The sequence below is a fragment of the Centroberyx affinis genome, unplaced genomic scaffold, assembly GCF_046629955.1.
Source record: "Centroberyx affinis isolate AG114_WGS23_722 - 3 ecotype Tasmania unplaced genomic scaffold, CSIRO-AGI_Caff_v1 ptg000393l_1, whole genome shotgun sequence".
Taxonomy (NCBI): Eukaryota; Metazoa; Chordata; class Actinopteri; order Beryciformes; family Berycidae; genus Centroberyx; species Centroberyx affinis.
In genome coordinates, this window is record NW_027279061.1 from 125,413 (window position 1) to 149,378 (window position 23,966).

At 42.6% G+C, this 23,966-nt stretch overlaps 2 protein-coding genes across 8 annotated transcripts; one reads left to right on the plus strand and one right to left on the minus strand.

The window, feature by feature from the left end:
• Positions 1 to 524: 524 nt before the first annotated feature.
• LOC139641658 (amyloid-beta A4 protein-like) lies at positions 525 to 15,549 on the plus strand. 4 transcript variants are annotated; one of them, XM_071516174.1, is made up of 18 exons: positions 525 to 719; positions 3,972 to 4,139; positions 4,392 to 4,521; positions 4,637 to 4,749; positions 5,178 to 5,368; positions 5,498 to 5,736; positions 6,242 to 6,409; positions 7,932 to 8,065; positions 8,249 to 8,323; positions 8,450 to 8,608; positions 9,042 to 9,170; positions 9,382 to 9,481; positions 10,763 to 10,830; positions 11,771 to 11,909; positions 12,171 to 12,224; positions 12,509 to 12,600; positions 12,714 to 12,860; positions 13,056 to 15,549. In XM_071516174.1, the coding sequence occupies exons 1-18, from the start codon at positions 660 to 662 to the stop codon at positions 13,155 to 13,157; spliced, it is 2,268 nt and encodes a 755-aa protein (XP_071372275.1). In that variant the 5' UTR covers positions 525 to 659; the 3' UTR covers positions 13,158 to 15,549. The 4 variants fall into 4 exon arrangements, with proteins under 4 accessions (XP_071372275.1, XP_071372276.1, XP_071372277.1 ...); XM_071516175.1 differs by having other exon boundaries at positions 12,527 to 12,600; XM_071516176.1 differs by lacking the exon at positions 6,242 to 6,409.
• Positions 15,550 to 15,690: 141 nt separating this feature from the next.
• On the minus strand, positions 15,691 to 23,115 carry gabpa (GA binding protein transcription factor subunit alpha). Of its 4 annotated transcripts, none has more exons than XM_071516182.1 (10): positions 22,217 to 23,115; positions 20,098 to 20,199; positions 19,854 to 19,998; positions 19,285 to 19,369; positions 18,866 to 19,090; positions 18,575 to 18,769; positions 18,319 to 18,375; positions 17,754 to 17,879; positions 16,849 to 17,041; positions 15,691 to 16,478 (listed from the first exon to the last, which is right to left on the minus strand). In XM_071516182.1, exons 2-10 carry the CDS (start codon positions 20,172 to 20,174, stop codon positions 16,259 to 16,261), a joined length of 1,323 nt encoding a protein of 440 aa, XP_071372283.1. In that variant the 5' UTR covers positions 20,175 to 20,199; positions 22,217 to 23,115; the 3' UTR covers positions 15,691 to 16,258. The 4 variants fall into 4 exon arrangements, with proteins under 4 accessions (XP_071372283.1, XP_071372280.1, XP_071372281.1 ...); XM_071516179.1 differs by having other exon boundaries at positions 20,098 to 20,202; XM_071516180.1 differs by lacking the exon at positions 22,217 to 23,115 and adding an exon at positions 21,764 to 22,210 and having other exon boundaries at positions 20,098 to 20,202.
• Positions 23,116 to 23,966: the final 851 nt, after the last annotated feature.

The window sequence follows — 23,966 nt, forward strand, 5'->3', positions numbered from 1 at the left end:
TGGGGTTCCTTGGGACACCCCAAACGAAAAAGAAAGATAGCCTAATAAATTTAGGAAGGATAGGCCTACTACACAATATCACTGGAAACTCCAAGAGTATGTAAAACCACATCAGTTAAAATAATGCCATAAAGCACGATAAGGTGGCTATAAACTCACTCTACTGAGCACCATAGCACCCAAGTCCCTATGAATATCACATGGATTTTTCATTATTGAAAATCTTACAAACCATAATAGTCCCTATAGGAATATTACAGTGATTTTTCGGTAGGTACGATCTTATCAAATGTGTGTGTGTGTGTGTGTGTGTGGGGGGGGGGGGGGCATGAAAAACTTTGGGAACCCCTGCCCTTATTACCCCAATCCCAACACAACAACACAAACACACGCACGCACACGCACACGCACACACACACACACACACACAGCACGCGCGATCAGGTGACAGCCTTTGGAGCAGCTGGCCAGCCTCGCTTTCGCTCAAGCTCCCCATCATCCAAACACAGCCCTTTAGCCTCGGATACACCGTCACCACCGGGACTTACGGGGAGGGATCAGGATCGGAACGGCTCAGCTGCTGCATCGATCCACCACCACAATCTGCTTTTCACACGCAAATCGTGAACACACACGGTGCTGGACACAGGGTGGACGGCATGGGAGAGCACACGGCGTTTCTGCTGTTACTGGTGGCGACCTTGACGCTCTCATCTGAGGTGAGCAAACGCTGTTGAATAGAGAAATCTCAGTCTGTGAGCTCGGCGAGCCATTTCATTTCCCCTCCTTGTCCGTCTGCGGGCCTAGCGGAGAGATGACAGGGAGTGCTTTTCAAATCTCTGCCTCAAAAAGGAATTATATGTATTGAAATGAAGGGAGAAATATAACTGTATGGCTATTGATGGTGCGTAGACTGATTACATGAAGGCTAACGTTATGTGCGCAGCCCTGCTACCACAGATAACACTATCACTGCGCTTAGCCCAGGCCTGCAATCCTGACGAACCGATAATATTGTTTTATCCAACATTTTGACTTGTTGGAGTCCATCGATGTTTAACGTTAGGTCTATGGTGTCCACAGATTTACTGCGTAAATTAGCATGTACAATAACCCAGCCGCTAATGGCACGAATGCTACCAAGGCCTACCGTTAGATGTCAGTGATTGACAGCTTGGCACTGCCATGTTGGACATGTTTTGTTTGTCTGAGTCCGATTTTTTTTCCATGTCGTTTTGTTAAACACTGTGTCGTTTATTTGTTAGTTGTTAGTTAAGGTTATTTGTTTATCATTGGTAACACAGTAAACTGATACGAAAATAAGAGAGCTAGCCTTTGCTGGAAAATTTAACTGATTGGCATGGTAACGGTTGTGCTGACTCTACAAACACCAACTGTAGGCTAATATAACGTTATCCCACTTTCAGGCACATTCAGTCAGTTTGTCTCGTTCAAAGCGTTATAATTAAACCTGTTAACATTGAAGTATTGCCAGGCTACGTCAAATACCCAATGAACAGTACAGCTTTGATGTGAATCTATCCTTTCAGCTGATGATGGCAGTCTAAGTCGACAGAGGTTTCGCTGTGTATTTGCTGATATGCCACAGTGTGTGGTGTAGCGTCGACCTAGCCCAGTTGTTCCGCGGTTGCAGTTCTCCAGCTGCAGGGTGCTGACAGTGCTGAGGAGAATGGAAAAGGATGCAGCCTAGTTTGACACAAGCAAGATGGCGTCTGCAGCTCGCTGCTGCTGCTGCGCTGGACCACGACGGTCCGTCAACCAGAGATAGATACACAGTCCAGTCCCAGGTGGAAATAGGGTATACAGGGCTACACTGCAAAAAGAGAATCGTTAGATGAGTGCTATTTTTGTTTGCTGTCTTGCGCATTCAGGACGGACAGGGAGAGTGTTCCTGGAGTGCAGACTCCAGATAATAACAGCCCTAGCATTCCCAACCAAACCCTGCATGTTGCAGTGAAAAAATCTCTATAGGAAAATTATGCAAGATACATTGTTTGATGTTATGTAGCATTCAAGAACGTCCTCCTATGAAAAACCACTGTACTATTCCTATAATATTCAGACAGTGGCATATAGTGAGTCATTGGTACTCAATGGTGAATTTATAGTGACCTTAACAGCATCCTCCATGGCATCACTATACCATTCCTAAAATATTCCTAGAGGATATTATAGACTAGTTTATTTTGTTTTGCTGTAATGTTTGTATAGTATCTTTACAAAATGTATAATAGGATTACTATGGTTCTTTTTGTAAGGATCATATGATATCAGGGTTCAAATGTTTTTGATAGCCAACCCATTTTGTGAAAATACCCAGTTCAATCCAGCCATTGCTCATAGGACCACTGCACCTGGTACATTCCATCTATCTGAAGTGCGTGTTTTGTAGGCTACAGGCTGAGTCATGATGGAAAGGCTCAAACAGACCTTGCAGTGGTACCTGGATGTGATAACCTCTCTGCACACTGCTATAACCTGCCATACTAGATGAATGTGGCCCTTAGCACAGGAACAATTTACCAGTACACAGGGTCTGATGTAACTATCCCTTGTGCTAGATCTTATTCTTTATGAAGTCTTACCACTGACATATGAGGTGAACGCCTCAAAGACTGATATATTCATATTTATTTAATGGATTAGTGTAATGGAAAGTAGTAGTTGGCGTTAACATGTTATTACAAATGCTTTAAACACAATTTTGTTTTATATTCCGTAGCATAACACATATTCCCATAACCTTCCCCGGATTCAGTTGGGTGTTGGTTCATGCACTCATTTCTTACTGCTGTAGTTGTGTTTTTTGTGTGATTCCTGTTACGATTCAAACAGAGAGGGCAAGACAGATGCAGTATATGATGCATGGTATTCGGAAACAGAATAGATGCAAACACACATCTGAATGATTGATCACAGTCTGCAGCAGGCTGATAAGATGAGAAGAGCGTATTTTTTTCAGAGAGCAACATTGGGCCATCCCATCATGACTCACAGGAGGCTAATGTTATGCATTACTTCACAAGTAAACACAGCATCAACTCTGAATTAGTCATTTTGCCACTAGATTGGCAACAGATGGCTTGGTGGCTAGCGTTTTGTCAGCTTGCAGCATCAGTCTTTTCTGATGTCTGCCAGAAAAAATGGAAAGCCCAGAAGGCGAGGCATATTGAGACTTCCTCCAATTGTGTCCCCAAACAAAAAGAACGGAAAAACAATGAGAGCAGAGGGCTACATGTCCCGTTGGACTGCAGGGGGTAGATGTTTCTTTTGTTTCCAATAAGGCCAAAGCCAGGTCAGTGGACAGAAGAGGTTATTTATGCCTCATATTCACTCGCAGTTGGATTCAAAGTAGCCTATGGTGTTTGAAATTGATGACCCTCTCTCTCCTCTTTGCTATAATACGCTATATGGTAGTTTCTCTCTCTCTCTCTACTCTCCCGTTCCTCTATCTCTCACATGGGAAATGAATAAAACTGACTTGGCAAGACACGTGTTAATAAAGGTGGGCACACATGCTGCCCTACGGCTGTAATGCTGAGCTCTCTGGCCTTGGGCTGTAAGTGATAAAGCAGAATGCCTTGCCTGGCTCAGGCTTAAAGCAGTGGATATGCTTTTTTTCAGAATAATAACTGAAATCGCAGTAGCGTTATACTATAATTCACAGAGGCCTCGACCCTTATAGCCTGCTAATCCTGATGCTGCATAGAGAGGCAAAAGTAAGTGCAGGATTGTGTATGTGAGAGAAATAGAAATAAAGTGAGAGGGAATAAATATGCATAAGCTACATAAGGAGATATTTACAGTCAAACTATCTTTGGCAGTTTGGTAAAAAAAATATCTTCACTGAACTCGAGACTTCTCTCCTTCATTTGTTTATTAGATACTCTCTCCATTCACCACCTGTCCCTTCCCCTGCTTCACCCCTCTCTCTCCCTTTGTCTGTCTAGGTGCCCGCTGATGACTCTGTGGGTCTGCTAGCCGAGCCCCAGGTGGCCATGTTCTGCGGGAAGCTCAACATGCACATCAGTGTGCAGAGCGGAAAATGGGAGTCGGACCCTTCTGGCACCAAGAGCTGCATCGGCACCAAGGAGGGCATCCTGCAGTACTGCCAAGAGGTATGAAAGGAGTGGGGGAGAGCATGACAGAGACAGAGAAACAGAAAGAGATATAGCAAGCAGAGAGGGAGACAGATGAAGTGAGATCCAGGAGGAAGGAAGGCAGTAAAGAAAGTATATGGTGGTCTAAAGAGGGAAGATGATAGTTTTAGGCATATATATGCATGATGGAAACATCGATAGGAACTAGCTGAGAGAGAGAGCCAGGACAGGGTGTTTGTGCAGAAACCCAGAGCTGTCACTTTTCTCCAGGTGTATCCAGAATTGCAGATCACTAACGTTGTGGAGGCCAACCAGCCCGTCAGCATCCAGAACTGGTGCAAGAAGGGCCGTAAGCAATGCCGCAGTCACACACACATCGTGGTGCCATACCGTTGCCTGGGTAAGCTGTTTTGGTGGTATGTGTGTGTGTGTTTGTGTGATACAGAGCGTGTGTGTGGTTTGCACAAGTGCGTATATAACTACCCGTGAAGAATAAAAAAATGTTTATGTTGCAGTTGGGGAGTTTGTGAGCGATGCCCTGCTCGTTCCTGACAAGTGTAAGTTCCTGCACCAGGAGCGCATGGACCAGTGTGAGAGCCACCTGCACTGGCACACTGTGGCCAAAGAGGTGAGGAGAGACAATGAGACAGCACTCAAACTCACTGTATGAACGTCATATACTGTTCAGTGCCTCCTACCATCATGATATCCACTAGTCACTCTTCCTCTCTATTTGTCTGTTGTCTACCGGGTGTTCTGTAGGAGTCTGCTCTAGTGACTCAGCACTCCTTAACTCCATCCTCCCCCCACTCATTTCTGCTCTCAACCTACTCTGCCACTTCATTCTGATTCGTGTTTCCGCTTTTATTCTTGTTCCTTTCTCATTGTTCATTCATGTGCAGTCACCCGGGTCTGCCACAATAATCCCAAGTTCTCATAAGGCGCAATGTGATTTATTGTTGTATGTTTTCATTTTGGATGCTGTTTATAGATGAGTGGTAGAAGTCAGCGGAGCGCTGTTAGAACATAATGATTAATGGCTGTTATTATAATTAGTCCTGCGGAGACCGCTCCATGAATCTCCATGACTACGGGATGCTGTTGCCGTGTGGCATCGACCGTTTCCGAGGCGTGGAATTTGTCTGCTGTCCAGCGGAGGCGGAACGGGAGTCGGATAGCGTGGAGCTGGAGGGGGAGGAGTCAGACGTCTGGTGGGGTGGAGCCGAGACGGAGTACTCTGATAACAGGTATCATCATTCACGCAGGTGGACACATGAGACGCCATCAGTCAAACGCTGTGCTCACACATGCATCCATACATATAATCAGACACACACTGATGGATGTATAGACTGATGCAGTCACTCTGTCCGTAGCATGTCCCACCAGGCAGATACGGAGCCCGCCACCGCTGAGGATGACGAGGATGAGGATGAAGAGGAGGAGGCTTTTGAGAGGGATGACAACGGAGATGGCGACGAAGACGATGAGGATGACGAGGAGGACGAGGATGACGATGTGACCGATGAGCGGGATAGCGATGAGCGCGATGCTAACATCGCCATGACGACGACCACCACCACCACCACCGAATCGGTTGAGGAAGTCGTTCGAGGTAGGAACTTGAGAGTGGCTTGTGGATGTGAATACACACCCTGTTGTTTACATGTTTTTCATTCGCTCAGTGTTGGTTTTTCATCCCCTGTGTGTTGGTATCTTAAAGCTGCAGTGGGTAATTTTTATGGATCATTTATTTAGAAGTATTAAAAATAAATCGGCATGTTTGGTGGCCAAAGACGAGCAGGATAATATGTCAGAATCTCAGAAACAGCAGTGGCCCCATTTCTCTGCTATTCTAATTTCTAATAAAGAGAAATATGTGGAAACCCATCCGACTAATGAAAACAAGCCTGAAGTCATTCCTTGTGTTGGTTTGAATTTCCGGAGATTTGATTTCTTTCCTTCTGAACTTACCCACAGCAGCTTTAATTAGATATCAAGTGGCATATCTTTTTATATTTTCCATGAAATTTAGATACGCTCATCTAGCATTCATGTTTTGTTTTGTTTTTTTATTTAATTTGCGTGTGTGTGTTGGTGCCTGTGTGTACGTATCTCAGCGGTTTGTTGGGCACGTGCTGCGTCAGGCCCATGCCATGCCATGCTGGAGCGTTGGTACTTCGTGCCTGAGAAGGGCCGCTGTGCCCCCTTCTTGTTTGGGGGCTGTGGGGGCAACAGGAATAACTTTGACTCGGAGGAGTACTGCCTAGCTGTCTGCAGCAGCTCGTGTAAGTCCCAGGACCGGAGCCGCCTGAGCCCCGACCTGTCCACACACACTAGCCTGATCCCTCTCCTCAGGCTGGTGCAGACTGTCTCTGTCTCTCTCTCTCATTCATTCACTCTCTATCTACCTGGTTCATCTTCTCCTTTTTCTGAGTGTCTGATGGCTCTTAACCACTTGGAGCACTGACAACTGTGTTTGGTTGTTCACCAGCTAATGAGTATACAATGTTATAAGATTTATTTCTCAGCAAGATAATAACTTGTCTTTGAATGGAGGGGAAAAGGTAGAAACACTGAAGAATAAACTGCAGGAAGAAAAATAGGCCCCACACCCTCCCCTCCTCCTGGAATAACAGGTTTTTTGTTGGTGTGCCTTTCACAGAAAGCACAGAAAGGCCTTTTCTCAATACAAAATTTGTGATGTAACCCTTTGCCTGAGAGGCTTCAACAGCAGCATTTTGATCTTGACGGGGTCAACAGGTTGGCTCACGGTAATTGAACAGTCCAGTGGCAGGAAAATGAAAAGAAAAATGTAAAGTCAAGTGGATGAAGTGAGAGTCCCTGGTGGAAAACAGCCATGACGCTCTGTCCTTCACACGAAGCACTCTTCAGATCCCTCGCTCCATCACTTACTAACCAGCTCAACACCAACAGATATTTCTGACAGTGTGTGGGCGAGGCAGGTGTAAATGCTGAACTCTGTTTGTGTGCATCTGCGTGCATTTGTGTGTTGCGTGTGTGTTTGCATGCATTGCAATGTAGCGTGTATTAGTATGCTCTTGTGTCTGCTGCTGCAGCTCTCTAGTAGTCTGACCTAGCAGTTGATTGTCTGTTTATTAATGATGTCATCATGTCTTAACCAGCTGAGTGTTGCAGGGTCTGGACAACCCTGTGTGCGTGTGTGTGTGTGGAAGGGGGGGAGGGGGGTAGGTAAAGGTTAATGAGTTGAAGCTCTGTTTCCCAGCTTGGCTGTTTTTATGTTTTTTTTCTGGCACTTTCCATCCAGTTAAGCACAACAGTCCTCAGTGGGAGAGGATGACGCAGCGCCTGCCCTGATCCTGACTCGGCACTATTCATCTTATCTCCAGTCTCCCACATAAAGCAGACACAGACACACACACACTTACTGGGAGGCTAGTCACCCTCTGTCCTCTGATAACCTGTGCGTGTTTTATACCAGCTTTTGTGTATGTACCAAATGAATTTTGTGTATGTACCTAATCCTTTATACGTATTTGTTTTAACTCTAACATGTTGGTGTTATTACTAACTGTATTTTAAATTGCAATGATGACCTTTATGTGTCTTGAGCTGAAATCAAAGAACTGAAACAATGTGGTATGTTGGAATGCAGTACAGGTTTCAGACTCAAGGGGATCAACGTGTTTCCCCTCCTTTCCCTTTCATGCATCCACCTCTCTCTTTTCCACCATCCTCCCTGTCTCTCTGCCTCCGTTTTGCTCTGTCCGTATTCTGCTCTCCTTTCTCTCTGTCCCCCCGCTCTAATCGCTGCTTGTCCTCCTCCAGTGCCCACCATGGCCCCCAGTCCTCCTGATGCTGTGGATCGGTACCTGGAGTCTCCCGGGGACGACAACGAACACGCTGACTTCCAGAGGGCCAAGGAAAGCCTGGAGGCCAAACACCGCGAAAGGATGTCCCAGGTGTGTGTGTTACCAGGGTTAGCATTCACCCTCTAACTGTTGTTGTATGCCCTGAGTCTCACTTTAATTCCTGTTTCCTGGTACACTGCATGTCGTGGTTTCCAAAACGCTGGTGTGTCACAGCCTAAATCTGTAAGCAGAAAGGGTTATTTTTTGCCCCGATATGACACTCTGTCTGTCTAGGTGATGAGGGAGTGGGAGGAGGCTGAGAGGCAGGCCAAGAACCTTCCTCGTGCAGACAAGAAGGCTGTCATCCAGGTAGGACACACACACACACACACACACACACCCCATCTTTGTATTAAAACTGGTGCATTTCTTTTACCTGTTGCATTATTAAACATATTTGTGTCTGGTTTAATTGTATCTGTTATGCTGTCACAGCACTTTCAGGAGAAAGTGGAGGCTCTGGAGCAGGAGGCAGCAGGAGAGAGGCAGCAGCTGGTGGAAACCCACATGGCCCGGGTGGAAGCCTTGCTCAACAGCCGCCGACGCCTGGCTCTGGAAAATTACCTCAGCGCCCTGCAGGCCAACCCTCCACGGGTACACATACACACACACAAACACACACAAACATACATGAGGAGAGGAATCTCACACCACTCACACCTCTACACCTTTCATTGAAAGCAGAGCTGTTACATGAAGTCATGTTTATTTGCACACAGAAGCAAATTCAGTAAAAGGTACACTATTAAAACCAAACAAGTGACAATAGTTTGCTCAGTGGATGTCGTATATATTAGTTAAATTCCCAAAGCATCACTCCAGGTTTCAGTTGTAATTGGCAATGACACTGTCTGGCCCCTTTGTCTTGTGGCTGTAAAGGCCATATTGGGTAGCTATAAAACATCTATTGTGATAATTCTCTCTTAAACGCATAAAATATATACTGTACATCATACACACAGGCTTCCATTACATTTCCACTGAATGTAATGATCCCACTAACTGTCTACAACTCTGTCACCACCAGCCTCGCCAGGTGTTGAGTCTGCTGAAGAAGTATGTGCGTGCAGAGCAGAAGGACAGGCAGCACACTCTGAAACACTACGAGCATGTCCGCACAGTTGACCCCAAGAAGGCCGCACAGATCCGACCTCAGGTACTCTTCGCTCACACACAGCTGCTACAATGCATGTATTGGTAAATTATTACAGTGTGTTCATAAAATTGAATACACACCCTTTGTGTATTCTGTTTCTGCTTTTCACATATGAATCTATATAGAAAAGTATAATGGTACTTTTTAACCAGTGTTATGTTTGCATTCTGTGTTTCTAATATAGCTCCTTTGACCTTTTTCCGACCCTCAGGTTCTGACCCACCTATGTGTGATTGATGAGAGGATGAACCAGTCACTGGGGCTGCTCTACAAGGTGCCCGGTGTGGCTAATGAGATCCAGGATCAAGTTTGTAAGTGTTGGCTTCATACCTATGCATGACTGCTTTAATTCCTATTGTATAGCTACCTATTTATTGTATGTAGAACTAAAGCTATACAGCACTGTGTGTGCTTTTTTCCCGCTCAGTCAGTCAGAGTGTGGGGGGACACTGTTAGTACTTAATTGAGCAGTATCATATTAATAAAATGATGTAAAGGTTGTATTATTGGGGAAATCTAACATCAACTGTAAATCTTCACATATGGCTGCAAAACCCCAAATCAACTTCTTGTATGAAAATAATTTCATATGAAGTGAAAAGGTACTTCTGGGTTCTTCATCTATTTGCATGGGCTGCCATACAGTGATGTATGGTAATATTTCAAAATAATTTTATGATGGTACGACAACACATTCCGGTGTTAGGGTCCTAAAGAAGATGACAATATTCACTTAAATAATAGACACAAGATGACCAAAATGTATTACAGCTGTAAGGAGAAACACCACATGTAAATGATAGAAGCTGTCTCAAAGATGGGTTAGTAAAGACAAATCTTTACACTTCATGAGAGGGGAGGGGTCGGCTCTATAGATAACAAAATCGTGCCCACCAGACAAGGCCAGGTGGTCTTAGCCTTGACTGACTCCCTTTGCTAGTGTTCTAGTGTAATGCAAATGCTTCCAGTCTTTATTAGCATATCAAGATAAAGGGAAAAAGCTAAGATGGGATGACCAAGAGGAATTCTACTTGGACAGAGAATGGTTGGTAAAAGGAAATGTATATGAATGAATATATAAAGATAGTAATTTTGTATACTCCCACACTGGCAGTTTATAATAAATCACATTGTTTTATAAGCTTCTATGTATCTCTGTCATATGCTATAAGCTATATTTCAGCAATGGTTCAGTTGCTAACATTAACTAGCAAACCTAACACTACTGTATTCTCCACAGAAGAAATTAAGGCAGCTAATCACATTCATGTAAATGGATAATTAATTAGGCCTATATATCATCACCATGAATGTGCAGTGGGACTGTACAGAAGCTGTACTTGTTATATCAGTTAACCCCACAACCTCTGCAGTGCTGACTTTGCATTAGAACATGTTTGTGGATTATGGTGATGGATGGCCTACTGATAACACAGCATCTTTACAGTTGGTCTACCTTTCATGTTAAGTAATCAGGACAGGAGTGCTGTATGGACTTCACTTTGCATGCATTTTTTTCCATCATATCTCGCTCCCATCTGTTTCTCTCTGGCTCTCTCTCACTCACGCTCGCTTTCTCCCGTTCTCCATAGCTGTTATAATGCAGAGAGTTCAGTCTGAGCTGTCTCAGCAAGTCTCTTCCCTGCAGAGCGATGGGCGGGTGAGTTGCACCCACTCACATACGCACTTGCTCTTTCTTTTTTGTATAAACTGAACTCTCACACATATATATATAGAATCAGCTCTCTTCTTAAAGGTGATACAAGAGAAAGACACATACATCATGCTCTTGCACACACAAGCACATCCATCCATACAGTATATGCACACAGGGTTGGGGAATAATGGGTTAAATGCAATAGGAGTACAGTAATCAGATCATGAAAAATGGTAAATGTTATCGGGTACAGTTAATGAAAAGAAGAGATACATCATACTATAAAGCAAGGAATCTCTGTCTGTATGTGTCCTTCGCATATCTCGAGAACCGTTCGTCCGATCTACTTCACACTTGGCGGGTGTATTGCTGGGGACCCAAGGACCTGCAGTGTCGGATTGGACATGCGACACGTTCAATATTAATAAACTTTCAGTATACAAGCGAACAGCGCTCTGTGCAGCAGCGGGGCTCAAAGCAAGCGACTGGAAGTGCAGTGTCGAGTGTGAAGTTGTTTGGATGAGCAGTTCGAGCTCGAGAAAGCTGCAAGCAGCAATACCGGAGGCCAAGCAATCGGCCCGTTCCAAACAGGCATGTTTTGAACGGGCACTGTACTAGTTTGAAAAAAGATGGATTACTCAGAATCATGTTTGAAGGGCAAAAAGGATTTGGATTGTGAGATTATAGGCACAAACGTCATGGTTGTACAGAATGATAATTTCATTTTCAGATTTACTCATCAATTAACAGATTTGGAGGCATATTACACAAAGTAACTGAAAGTATTCAGACAGATTACATCAGCGAATTGATTTTATCCTGTGGGTTAGTCTCCACACTTTTTAGCAGGTAATCAATAATCTGGAGTGGATTAGACTTTGAAAGTAAGCTTCCCCGTCCTGCACAGACACAGAGAGAGAGTAATGTTCCTCTGTGTTTCCAGGTTGATGGCAGGGTGAGTTACGGCAACGACGCTCTGATGCCTGACCAGGCCTACAGCTCTGCTCCTATGGACCCCGGCCTGGACGGACTGGGCTTCATCCACCCTGAGAGCTTCAACCAGCCCAACACAGAGAACCACGGTAACACACACACACACACACACACAGTGTATTGGTATATACAAAGAGAAAAACAAATTGAAAAAAATCTTGAACTGAAAGGATGAATGGAAGTAAAACTCTTCATGGAGTATTAACACTCATTAGCTAAGGAATGTGTGTAGAAGAACATTTTGTCGTCACATGTAGAGTTTGTAATCAACTGTAATTGACAGAGATTGAATAGATTGCACTTTGGAATGAAACCTTTTTTCTCTCTCTCTTCGTTTTCTTTTGCTGCAGTTGAGCCTGTTGACGCACGTCCAGTTCCAGATAGAGGCCTTCCCACGCGACCTGGTATGTGTGTGCGTGTGTGTGTGTACTCTTGAAATTTGTCAAACATGGGCATGAGTGAGTCCACATTTTGGCATTTGATATCTGTCTCTGGCTTTGTGTGTTCAGTTAGTCACATCATAATTTGTTTGCATCAAGAAGAGCACATAATACCAATACATTGAAATTATGTATTTCTACGCATGATAAAAAAATCCTACATCACCACTAAACCTCTGTGATACTGTATGCATGTGTATGTGGTTTTTAATAGTATATGTTTTCTTTGCATTTGCCTTTGTGTTCAGTATCTGCTCTTAAGCCAGAGGAGATGCCAGAAGTGCGGATGGAGACTGAGGAGAGGCAAAGCGCTGGTTACGAAGTTCATCACCAAAAACTGGTATGAAAACCAATCTTATAAATAAATAATCCTACAATCTTCATCACATCACTCTTTTGATACGGCACTGATCTGCACTGTGACTGATTAATAGGCTGTGTTTTGACTGACAGGTGTTCTTTGCTGAGGATGTGGGGTCCAATAAGGGCGCCATCATCGGGCTCATGGTTGGAGGGGTTGTCATAGCGACCGTCATTGTCATTACCTTGGTGATGTTGCGGAAGAAACAATACACCTCCATTCATCACGGTGTCATCGAGGTAAAGGAGTGTGGCTTTCTAAATGGGTGGGGTTGTGTGAGATACAGTAGTGATCGTTGCTTCTGTGGGATTGCAGTAGATTATCGGTATTTGTAAGGCTGATTTACATAGAAAACATAATACAGCAACAAAAATATAGGGATCTACAGTAGAATCCGTTTTTTGTTTGACTAACCTTCATTATCTTGTTGGTAGGTGGATGCAGCAGTGACACCAGAGGAGCGTCATCTGAGCAAGATGCAGCAGAACGGCTATGAGAATCCCACCTACAAATTCTTTGAGCAGATGCAGAACTAAGGAGCTTCTCTTCAACATTTTCTTTCGGCTTACCCCCCACCCCCGCTCTTTCGCTTGTAGGCTCCGTTCCGTTCTGGCCCCTCGCCCTTACCTTAGCCCCTACCCCTTAGTCACTCACAGTGTTAAGGGGGAATGGATAGGTGTAAATAGTATCGCAAAGGCTGATTTTTATCCTGTTTGAAAGTAAGGAAAGGCTAGGTGAAGCCTTTGTACCGGTATATTCCTATTCAGGGGTTTGGGCTGAAGGTAGTGGCATTGAGCTGAAATGGAACAAAGCCTGCTTAATCCCCTGTCCCTTGATTGTAGAGTGCAGCACTTCAACATCCATTTACCTGCAATTGGTCAGACAAGGGTTCCCTATTCCACCTGCACATTTTAGCCAATCACAGAGGAAATGTCATAGTGTTTGTACAGAAAAGCGAACACCCTATCGACTATTTATATCAAGTCATTTGTCAGGAGCTCAGATCTCCCTCCCTGCAGTACTGCGCTCGCAGCTCAAAGCTAAACCAGAAACTTGGAAACCCCAGCATTTCAATTCCCCTTCACTCCCTCCCAGCTCCAGCTCTCGGCCCCATTTTCCTCCATCTCTCCCGCACACTCCCGCTCCCCTACTCTCAGATGACAGCTGTGCTGTGTTTGATGACATAACAGCTCTTAGAGCTGGCAATGGGAGGAGGGGCTCTCTGAGCGCCTCTCCACAGGATTAAAGCCCAAGCGTTTCAGGTTTGTTTTTCAAAAAAGGAGAAAAAAAGCAGAAAAAAATATATATACATCATCAGAATATGTAAAAGTTGAAAAATATTGAATGTTTTGTTTTCTGATTTTTTTATTTTATTTTATGTGTAATGTATTAAGACAGAGATTAGCTGTAAGTATATGTAGTGCATGGCAATATTGATGACAGATACAGTATACTGTATGTTGAGGTCCTCGGCTTCACTTGTGGGAACGGTCCTCTTACTAGACGTTTTAGCAGGATTGTACATTTCTAGTGTCTTCTTTGTGATCTTGTGATATGAAGAAGAAAAAGAGTATTTAGAATCTGGTCTGCTTCGTTGTCACACAGACTTGCTTTAACTGAATCTTTGCTCTTTACGTTCATCTCCATGCCTCACTCTGTGTTAGCTGCATGGGCAGAATGCTCTATCTATATGTAATATAATATGAAGTGTAATAGTATCCGAAAGGAAGTCGATTGTGTTACTGTTTGCGTTCTATGCACTCTGAGTTTCATTTAGGAAGTCTGTTATTACCACCAAATATTATTGCTGTTATGTTGATTCCCTGTTGCCAATTCCACTGATGTTGCACATTGGGTTTCAGTTAGAATTAGGATAAAGGTCCAACTTTGGGATGGAGGTGGATGCTTAGCTTGTGTTTTCCTCCACTCCTAATTGTGTCATTCCAGATTTAGCATTCCACTCTCCTCCTCACCTGTAAATATTTGGATCATTTAGATCCGGGTCCGAAGGGCCCAGTTTCATTAATCAAGCTCAAACCCTCCATCTCTCTCTCTACCCGTTTGTGTGTCCTTCAGTCCTTAGTTGTTACAGCTTTCCAAACCCCTTTTTCTCTTGTGTCTTTTCCCCCTTTCTAGCTGTGTCGGCAATATTGTACAGTACAGCACTCTGGAGTCAGTGTGTGAGAGTTTGATTGGCAGATGGGACTTGGTGAGCCTAGAGAGATAAGAACATCTCGAACGTAGTCTAGTCTGTCCCATCTCTCTCACACACACTCACTCTTACTCACACATTCCCATCACCATATCTCACATACACATTCTATTTTTCTATATTTCCTGTCTATACATGTACAGTGTTTCTGTTTGTCCAGTGGTGGATTTCCCTTGCCTGCCTATCTGTTGTCAAGTCTCTTTTAATCAAGTCTCAGGCCTCCTGCTCTTAAAGCAGAGGCAAAACACAACTCTTACATCAGTATGTGAACATCATGTGGGCATGAATTACCACCAATTGAATGACCTCTCTAAATTTGGGGAGGCTGAACATATCTCACATCAGTAAATAGAGACAAGAGACAAGAGACAAGACATTCCCTGCTCCTCAAATTAAGTCAAATGCCACCTCCAATCAACATGAATGTGACATGCATATTGTGCAATTATACCATAGAGATACACACAACACTAATCACCTCTACACTCCTTATCCACACACACGTGTACAGACACTAACTGAAGCTCTTAATCAGGTGAATGTTATAAATTTGTATTGATACTCACTCTGGGTGTCTTTGGAGGCTAGTGGTAAAAATGATGGCTTTTTTTCTCTCATTGATTCAGTGACTTTTCTCCCTGTGTAGCTAAATGAACCATTTGCTTAGACTGAGAAAAAGCTTTCTACACTCACTATCCCATGAATAAAATTTTGAATGTACATATAACTTTCTGGCTGCGAGTCATTTTTGAATCCCTTACTGTGTGGATTTATAAGGCCTTGAAAATATGCACTTTTGCATTTCAAAGCACAAAAGCTGAATTGATTGAATCCCAGACTTTAAGAAAAAAGCTTGCCACTTTATTCCCCCTAGTGGACAAAAAGGGTCCAGCAATTTAGGGAACAAACACTAAATAAAATACAAAACAGATCCTCTATAAATGGAAAATATGAAAATACACTTGCCCTTGTGGCTATCAAAAACATGAAGTACCGGTATATACAATGGAAACAATTCTAAACTACAGACAAGGAACAAATTATGCAAAGCTCATAACTGGGTTTTCAGTCACACATTCACACATCCAGACACATGCACACAACAATGACATTTTGGATCTCAGTGATCTCACAGCTCGCACGCATACATATTCTGCCTCTCATCCCGAACAGGCTTCTCCCTTGGTTAGAGTTAAAAAAACAAAAAAAAAAATCAAGCACTTCCCACCTGCCTCAGTCCAACTCTGATCAGATTGTAAAGAGAAGGACAAAGTTGTCAGTCCACACCGATCAAGGATCAGCTTTGCATTTCCGCGCCTAATGAACAAAGTTATGTCATAAGGAAGGGAGTCGACCGATTCCCAATCAGCGGTGGAGAGCAACCTCTACCCGTGGCAGCTGGAGAGCGCCGTGGCCCCGCCCCCTTCAGCTGTCCTTGTCTAGCGTGGTGGCCAGGGTCACTGTAGTGATGGGTTGACCGATGCCGTGCAGCTGCATGCGAGCCAGTTTCTTCTGTTCACACTCGGTCACCAGGGTGTTGAGCTCGGCGGCACTGTAGCCAATCAGAGTCCTCAGGTCACACACAAACTTGTAGACGAAGCGCTTGCCCTGTACCTTGCTGATCATGTCCCCGTCGTAGTAATACCTGAGCAACAATATTACACTGTGAGAGAAGTTCACCACACAAGCCTACTTAAAAACAAACAATTCTACTTAAGGTGACTTAAAGTACATTGTACAGATTTTAAATACACAATACTGAGTCTGTTCACACACACGCTATCAATGTAACACTCGCGAAAATAAAAAAGAAAACAAGTTGATTATGCTGAAGCGCTGACAAGATTCTTTTCCACATTCTGTCCTCGATTTTTCAAGGACATTTTAATGCCCCCATAATCCCAATTTCAGAGGCATTGTCTGGTCTGTACTTGCAGGGCATTTTCACTCCAAGCTGCTGTTGATTTCCTGTCCTGACACACACAAAAAAACAACAGATGACGAATAAAACAAACCTGAGGGCTCTGCTGAGTTTCTCATAGTTCATAGTAGGCTTGTTCTTGCGCTGGCCCCATTTCTGGGCCACAAGTTCGGGCTGGTTGAGTTTGAACTCCCCTTCCTCGCCGACCCAGGAGATGCAGTCCCTCGCATCTTTGTCTGTCAGCAGCTCCAGCAGGAACTGCCACAGTTGGATCTGACCATTGTTGCCTAGCACCGGAGGGAGAACAAATCTATTGTTTACATGTAAAATATTATTTTATATACTGTATATGTACAGTACTGTGCAAAAGTCTTAGGCACCCTAGATTTTTTATATAAATTTCTTAGAAGTCTTAGATGTTGGAGTGCAGCAGTGGACTGCTGTCTACTGTAAATTTTTGATATTCAGAAACTTTTCATTTCATTAGTTTTGAAAGAATCTTCGCTTCATGGATTTCTTTGACATATGGCTAAGACTTTTGCACAGTACTGTATATATAATACTCCACATAAGTTCCATGAACAGTGCAACACAATTTGTTGCTACCACAGGAACCATTCGCTATGAAACAACACACTTTTTTGGCGTGGAGTGGCATATGTGTCGCCATAGTTTGTATACATGTTAGAGCAATGGTCTTTAGACCCTCTAACATGGTAGATGGTTTCCCAGGGAAGCAATAGTTTGTGGTTCACTGTTCAAGGAATTCATACGGAGGTAAGCACGTAAACCAATGCTGCTGTTTTAACAAAGTGAAATATTGCTTTTACAAGTTAGAATCAGGTAGGCAATAATTATATATTATACAAGTTAAGGTTATGTCAAACAATCTTTCTGACAGACACTATTTTTCTCACACACAAAGACAACACCCATGGGGAACGACTGCTAGTTAAACATACAGACAACAGAGTCCATGCTGTGTGTAGTGTAGTGTACCTGTGCGGTTGCCAGGTGAGCTGCGCTCCTCTCCTCCTGAAATGCGGGGCGTCCTGGGGCCGCGGCTCTGCTTCAATACCTTTATGGTGGTTGGTGTATTCACTGCGGCGGGGATTATCTGCACAGCTGGAGACAGACAGGAAAGTCAGAGGTGTACAGTACATCAACCATCAGAACTACTGGGAGGAGTCTGGGTAAGACTTCATATAATAATCTTCACTCTCTAGCAAAGTCGATGGATCTTGTCCGACTCTTTGAAATAATAATTAGGCTACTTTGGACAGTTATGCCCTCTTAGATTTTTCAACATTACTCTCCTGCAGATGAGCAAAAGGTTTTCCCTGCATAGTATTTGCAAACAGACCATGACAACCTGTTCAGCTCACGACTAGCCAAAACCAATTCATAGTATCTGTCCTGAAGGCTGTCTGCTAGTTTCATCAAGTTAAATCTAAAACTTTTTAATGCCTTTTACAATTAAATACAAAAAAAGGCCAATTTTGCTGCTGAAGTGAACACCAAAATGGAAAAAAATCTATATGTATAACACTATAAACAGACTTACGTTGGTCGATGGTGACTGTGGCGTCCTGGCCAGACTGGTCCTGACTGGCCAACACATCTGAAAGAAACACATGCGATTAGGCTGAATTCTGTGTCACATTCACATTGGTCAGGCTGTGATTACTCTCCCTAATATGACCAAGTTGTAACTTTGGCCTACAGCATGCCTCTGTTCACTTCTAACTACACACTGTCAACCATCAACCTGTATTACACACACACACACACACACCCCAGAACAACGGCTCCTGACTTACATTTGCGTAGGAGTTCCAGGTGGCTCCAGAGTATCTCTCCATTAGGCACTTTCTGAAGGAACTCTTCCTGGCTGAAGGAGCAGAGGTCTCGACCCGGGATGTGAATGCCTCCTATTTCCATCTCATCGATGTTAAACTCCTTCATCACCCACACAGCCCAGTGGATCACCTGATCGGCTGTCCAGAGCACGGGGTCTGAGGAGAGAGAAAGTAACCTTGTAAGCTAAATCGATAAAAAACAAACATGGTAAAAGAGGAGTTTATTAAGGTATTTTTTAGGGTGCTCCTCACCGTACGGTATGCCCAGGCGGACCTGCTCCTTGCGGTAGCCCTCGAGCGCTGCGGCCCAGCGCGTGACCTGCTCTGAGGTGTCATCAGACAGCGCAGATCGCTCCACAGCAATGAGCTGTCCTTCCTCCACCAGAGCGCCCTCCTCCCCTGCTGCATCTGGGTCGATCACCACCTCTACCGTCTCTACCGGCTTCACAATCTCCAAGATATTCAACTTCTCCTCACCTGGACAAGAGCGTAAGGACAAAGGAGTGAGCTTGAAGTACGTATGTACAATTTGACAATATTTAAACTTTCATCAAATAAACGTTGTAGTTGGATGAATTGCAACAGTGAAGTGTGTCTGCATATCTCCTCTACACAGCATGTTATCAGGATTTCATAGGGTTATATTATGGTGTTTTTGGGTAAATCTGTACCTGGTTTGGCTATGATCTGCAGGCTGAGCTGCACCGTGCCATCCGTCTTCACTCCTTGATCAAAGAGGCTGTGATCAGGATGCAGCTGAAAAGAGAGACACAACAGATGAGCTGAATAAGAGAATGAGAGGTGAAGGGAGAGAAAAACTCAACAGACTTGCAGCTCAAGTCCCACCAATCAGCCCCTATAGGAATTTTCAACTGCAAGTTTTTTTTTTTTTGCTAAATTGACAAGTACTTCCAAATATACCACTGACTTGTAACTTTGAACAATCACCACATGATTAACACATCACACGTCTGGGTCCTGTCATTCTATAAAACAACTGCCAGCAACCATAATTTTCACACATTATCACAATGTTATGGCAATAAGTATCTAATCAAAAAAACTTGTCAAGAAACGATGATTGCAAATGTATCCTTTGAATTTTTACCAATAAACACAAAGCACAGAATGCATTGTAAGTTTCTATAACATTTTCCAAAATATTTTTAGTTTCAATGATCAAAGAAAAATGTCAAATCATAGAGGGAACTTGTTCTACTGTATTTATGTGCATTGTTACCTGAATATCCTGCAAGCAGATCTCATACGCATCCAGTGACACCTGGATACGAGGCTCCAAAAGCTTCTTCAAATTGCCAATTGGCTCATTGATGTCAATATCTTGTTGAATCAAATCTGATGCTGTGATGGTCTGTTCCTCAATACTAAGGGTAAAACAACAGAAGGGAGTTATACACTGAAAAGAACTATAAACAGTTCCTGCAGGTACAACAGCATTCAAGTCAAATTCATATTTTGCTCACCCTTCCTCCAGGCACCCCTGTTTCTCCTGTCCATCAATCTCGATCTCTATCATCTCTTCCGATTCACTTTTAGACATTCTCTTTCAAACACCAAGGGGCAAGCTGCTGTAGAAAGGTAAGTGAAAGATGTTTAAATACCATTCGTTATTGCAATGATACAAAAAAGTACACAATGATAAAAAAAGTACTGGGCAGAGCCAAAAGCACCAAGGAAAAGAACAGTTATATTATTCATTAAATGAAGAAAATGGTAGCTCCCAATAAAAAGCTAGGAAATGTGATGGGAATTGATTGGAAATGACAACTATATAGCTCATTTTCACATTCTTTAGCAAAAAAATTAACTTATAACTGCATTTTATGGATATTTCCAATTGCTGATGATCTAAATGACTTGGATGGAGCAGACTGCATATGCCTTGAACTATGTATAGCCTAGTCCCAAGTCCTACAATCTATCAAGGCTGTCAACTTGAGACTGAGGGGACTTTCAGTTAGAGATGCTTAAAATGCTGAACACCACATTATATAAATAAAGCTAACTGGTAACTCAATTAAAAAGACCTATAATAATAAAAAAAAATATATAATAATACATTTTAGAATAATACCATACAATTTCACAGTTAAATAGCCTATATAGCCTATACATGTCCCTTTAGGAATATTATATTGATACCATAGGAGATAAAAACATGCCTTACTATATAGTACTATATAGACACACTATAAGTCACTATAGAGATATTAATGATTTTTCATGAGGGTATAATTGTAAACCCATTTAGCATGAATGTCTAAAAGCCTACATTAAAAAGTTTTGTTCAGTAAAGCCACAGTCAATAATATATTTAATAGAAAAGATTATATTGTGGATTTAATTATCAAATCAGTTGCAGTGTAGGCAGTAGGCAGCACTCCTGGACTGTATTTAGGATGTAATGTTAGGTGTTAATACAGAGCAGTTTGTGGCTCTCCAGTGGAAAGGCCTCTCAGCCTCGACTCCTCATTGGCCGTCTGGGACAGTTCAGTGAGAGCTACAACTGGTAACGTTAGCCAACTCGAGGGCGAGGCTTCTCCATGTCTAAAGGCCAAATGGTAGGCCATTAGTTAAAAATTCTTAAAATGGTCAATCATAACAAACTCTATGCCATATTTTTTTGAAAAATCACGAGACTTAGATGCACACATTACACGTGTCGCCAAGTTGAGCCTGGTCTACGGTGAACCAAGTTAGCTACAATTTTGTAGGCGCCTACACCGCGGGGCGAGGCACCGCGTTCCACGACCGTTGGTCCCCGTGTAGCAAAGAACGGTTAATTTACCGTGGAAACACATTGCGCTATGTAACTTAAACAAATTCTTGTAAAATCACACTCTAACTCTGCATGTAGAAAACTTTTGAAACGGAAATGGAATAAACGGAAACAAAACAGCATAGGGCAAATGGAAAGGAGCCGGAAATCCTGGCTAAGGTTTACAGCGCTATTAGACTTCCGAGAGCGGTCGTGACAAATACCAGACAAGTTTCCGAGGTACACATAGAGCACAGAGCGACGGTATTGTCGCGATTATACTAGAATGACGACCGGTTAAGCATTAATATAACTATACAGAGAAACATGGGATAAAACGCGGCATTTATCGCCTTTGGACTCATACATACGATCTGTTGTTGTCGCTCGGTGATCCAGCTCCGCGGCACCAGCCTCTCCACAGAACTGGGTTAGCGTTAACGTTAGCAAGTTAGCTAACACTAAGTTGGATGACAACTGAGCTCGTCCAAAAGACCGCTGTGTATTTTCCAAGTAGTGAGTAACAGCTGAACCCAATCTGCTGAGCTGTAGTAGCCAGTGTTAGCCTAGCTTTAGTTGATGCTAGCTAATGTGTGTGTGTGTGTGTGTGTGTGTGCCTGTGTCTGGCTTGAAGGTAGGCGGCCTCTTCCCACTAAGCTAACGATAGGCTAAGGCTATGGGTTGGCTCTAGTATGGATCAACAACAGCTAGTCAGTGCTACAAAATAGCGGGAAGAGTGCAGCCACGGCGAATATATCTATCATATGCTGCAACTTAGCGCACTTTAATCAAAAGAAACATTACTATCTCCCAAATAACCATACCTCTTGAAATTCAGGCCTCAATGGATCTGAATGTGTTCAACTGTTGGTAGAAAACAGCCCAGCCAGTAACGTATTCACAGTCGAATCATGCAAGTTTTTGGTCAACACACACAGAGGAGGGGCGGAGACTAACTGGCAAGGCTGAAGTTTAGTTGCATGGAAAATATTGTCTGATTTTAGTTCAAAGTATTGATACACTTCCTTTCACTGTGTACTAAAATGTCATAGCATTGTGGGACGCGCTCTTGATAAAGTTGAAGATGTGTGTTCTGTTGCAGTTTGGGATTTAAGTATATTACAAAACGGGCTTATCGTTTTTCCCCTTTAACGTTTAAGGTAATCATCTTTTTAAACGTAATATACGCATCGTCTATAATACATTTCAGTTAAACGTTACCCTAAATTTTCCCAGGTTCAAATTATGAAGGCACATTTCATATACCAGGGATTCAGCCCATCACTTGGGCATACTTGTAAAAGTGTATGCATTTTGAATTTCTTTGTGTAAGGTCAATTCCACTGAAGTCAAAAGAAATTATAGAGACATATGAATGAATAAAATTCAAATATGAGGAAGATCTGTTTAAATAAGGCAAAAACCTGCAATGAAGTATCCAAGCTTTTGAGCATTTGTAAAGGTTGTGGTATGTTGTTCAAATACATTGGGGAAAGGTTATGTGACGATTACATTCATGTATAAATTATTATGGTGGCTTTTGTTTGTTGTGTCAAACTCTTAAAATAAATTATACTCTGTTTCTAGGTTACTGGGCAAACTGACAAAGTTGTTGTTCACGGATACTGCTCAACATTAACAAAATAAGATGTGCCAGTTTACCAACAAGCTCTGCCTTTTTTCTTTTTTTTTTTCGTTTTTTTTTTTTTTTTTTTTTTTTTACCTCATAGCTTAACTCATGCTGTTCACATTTGATGTCGACCTCTTATAAAATAATATTATGTAAAGGACAAACCAATGGCTTTGCATGTAATATAGGAGAGTGTCGTTTTGTGAATGATTTGCTGACAAGTGTCTCCTTTTAATTCTCGAACTCTGAAATTTCTAAAATGTATCAGCTTTATGAAATAAATATATGTTGATAAATCTAAACTAGTCTCATTTGTGATTCATAATGCATGTCCTTGTGACATAAAAGGTGTGACTTTTGTCTTGATACAATGCATCTCCTTTTAATTTGTGTCAACATTTTGGCTACTTTGTCAATCAAACTTGTATATGAAATAAAATCACATCACTAAAAAAGCTGAATTAAAAGTGCTGTGAGCAGTTCAAGAAAGGCAATTATCGTCTTGTGGGACGATATATAGTCCATCTTTAGTGGGAAAATTCAAATACCCCAAATTAATTTGCTCTGTATTCTCTATAGGGTACAGAGATTTAAGTTTTGTTTTGATATCTTTGCCTCTGTGTCTGTACAATTACATTGGGGTGGTATTAACAATATAAGAATGCCAAATTCTAAATTATGACCGAATTACAAAGCCCTAAATGTAAGTAGCCTATTCTTTAGATGACTTTTGCTTCCATGCCTTTGAATTAGGCTTCAAGAATGGTGCAACATTATGATAGTTTTTTTTCCAGGAAAATGTAAATCTCCAAGTTCAACTTGTTCTTTATTTTTTGGGTACCACTAAGTAAGTAAGTAGGGCCTCCACGTTTGTTTTAAATGGCTACCTTTATGAATCATATTTGTAAGTCAGATTATTCCCGGGCTTCCCGTCTGAAACATTT

Bases quoted from the DNA above. Each gene is read 5' to 3' on its own strand.
- LOC139641658 (XM_071516174.1), top strand. From the start codon at position 660: ATGGGAGAGCACACGGCGTTTCTGCTGTTACTGGTGGCGACCTTGACG. The intron at 4,140-4,391 runs GTATGAAAGGAG...ACTTTTCTCCAG, and splicing joins TCCTGCAGTACTGCCAAGAG to GTGTATCCAGAATTGCAGAT. The intron at 10,831-11,770 runs GTGAGTTGCACC...CTGTGTTTCCAG, and splicing joins CCCTGCAGAGCGATGGGCGG to GTTGATGGCAGGGTGAGTTA.
- gabpa (XM_071516182.1), bottom strand. From the start codon at position 20,174: ATGTCTAAAAGTGAATCGGAAGAGATGATAGAGATCGAGATTGATGGA. The intron at 19,999-20,097 runs GTGAGCAAAATA...TTTTACCCTTAG, and splicing joins CAGGGGTGCCTGGAGGAAGG to TATTGAGGAACAGACCATCA. The intron at 19,370-19,853 runs GTAACAATGCAC...CTCTCTTTTCAG, and splicing joins TCTGCTTGCAGGATATTCAG to CTGCATCCTGATCACAGCCT.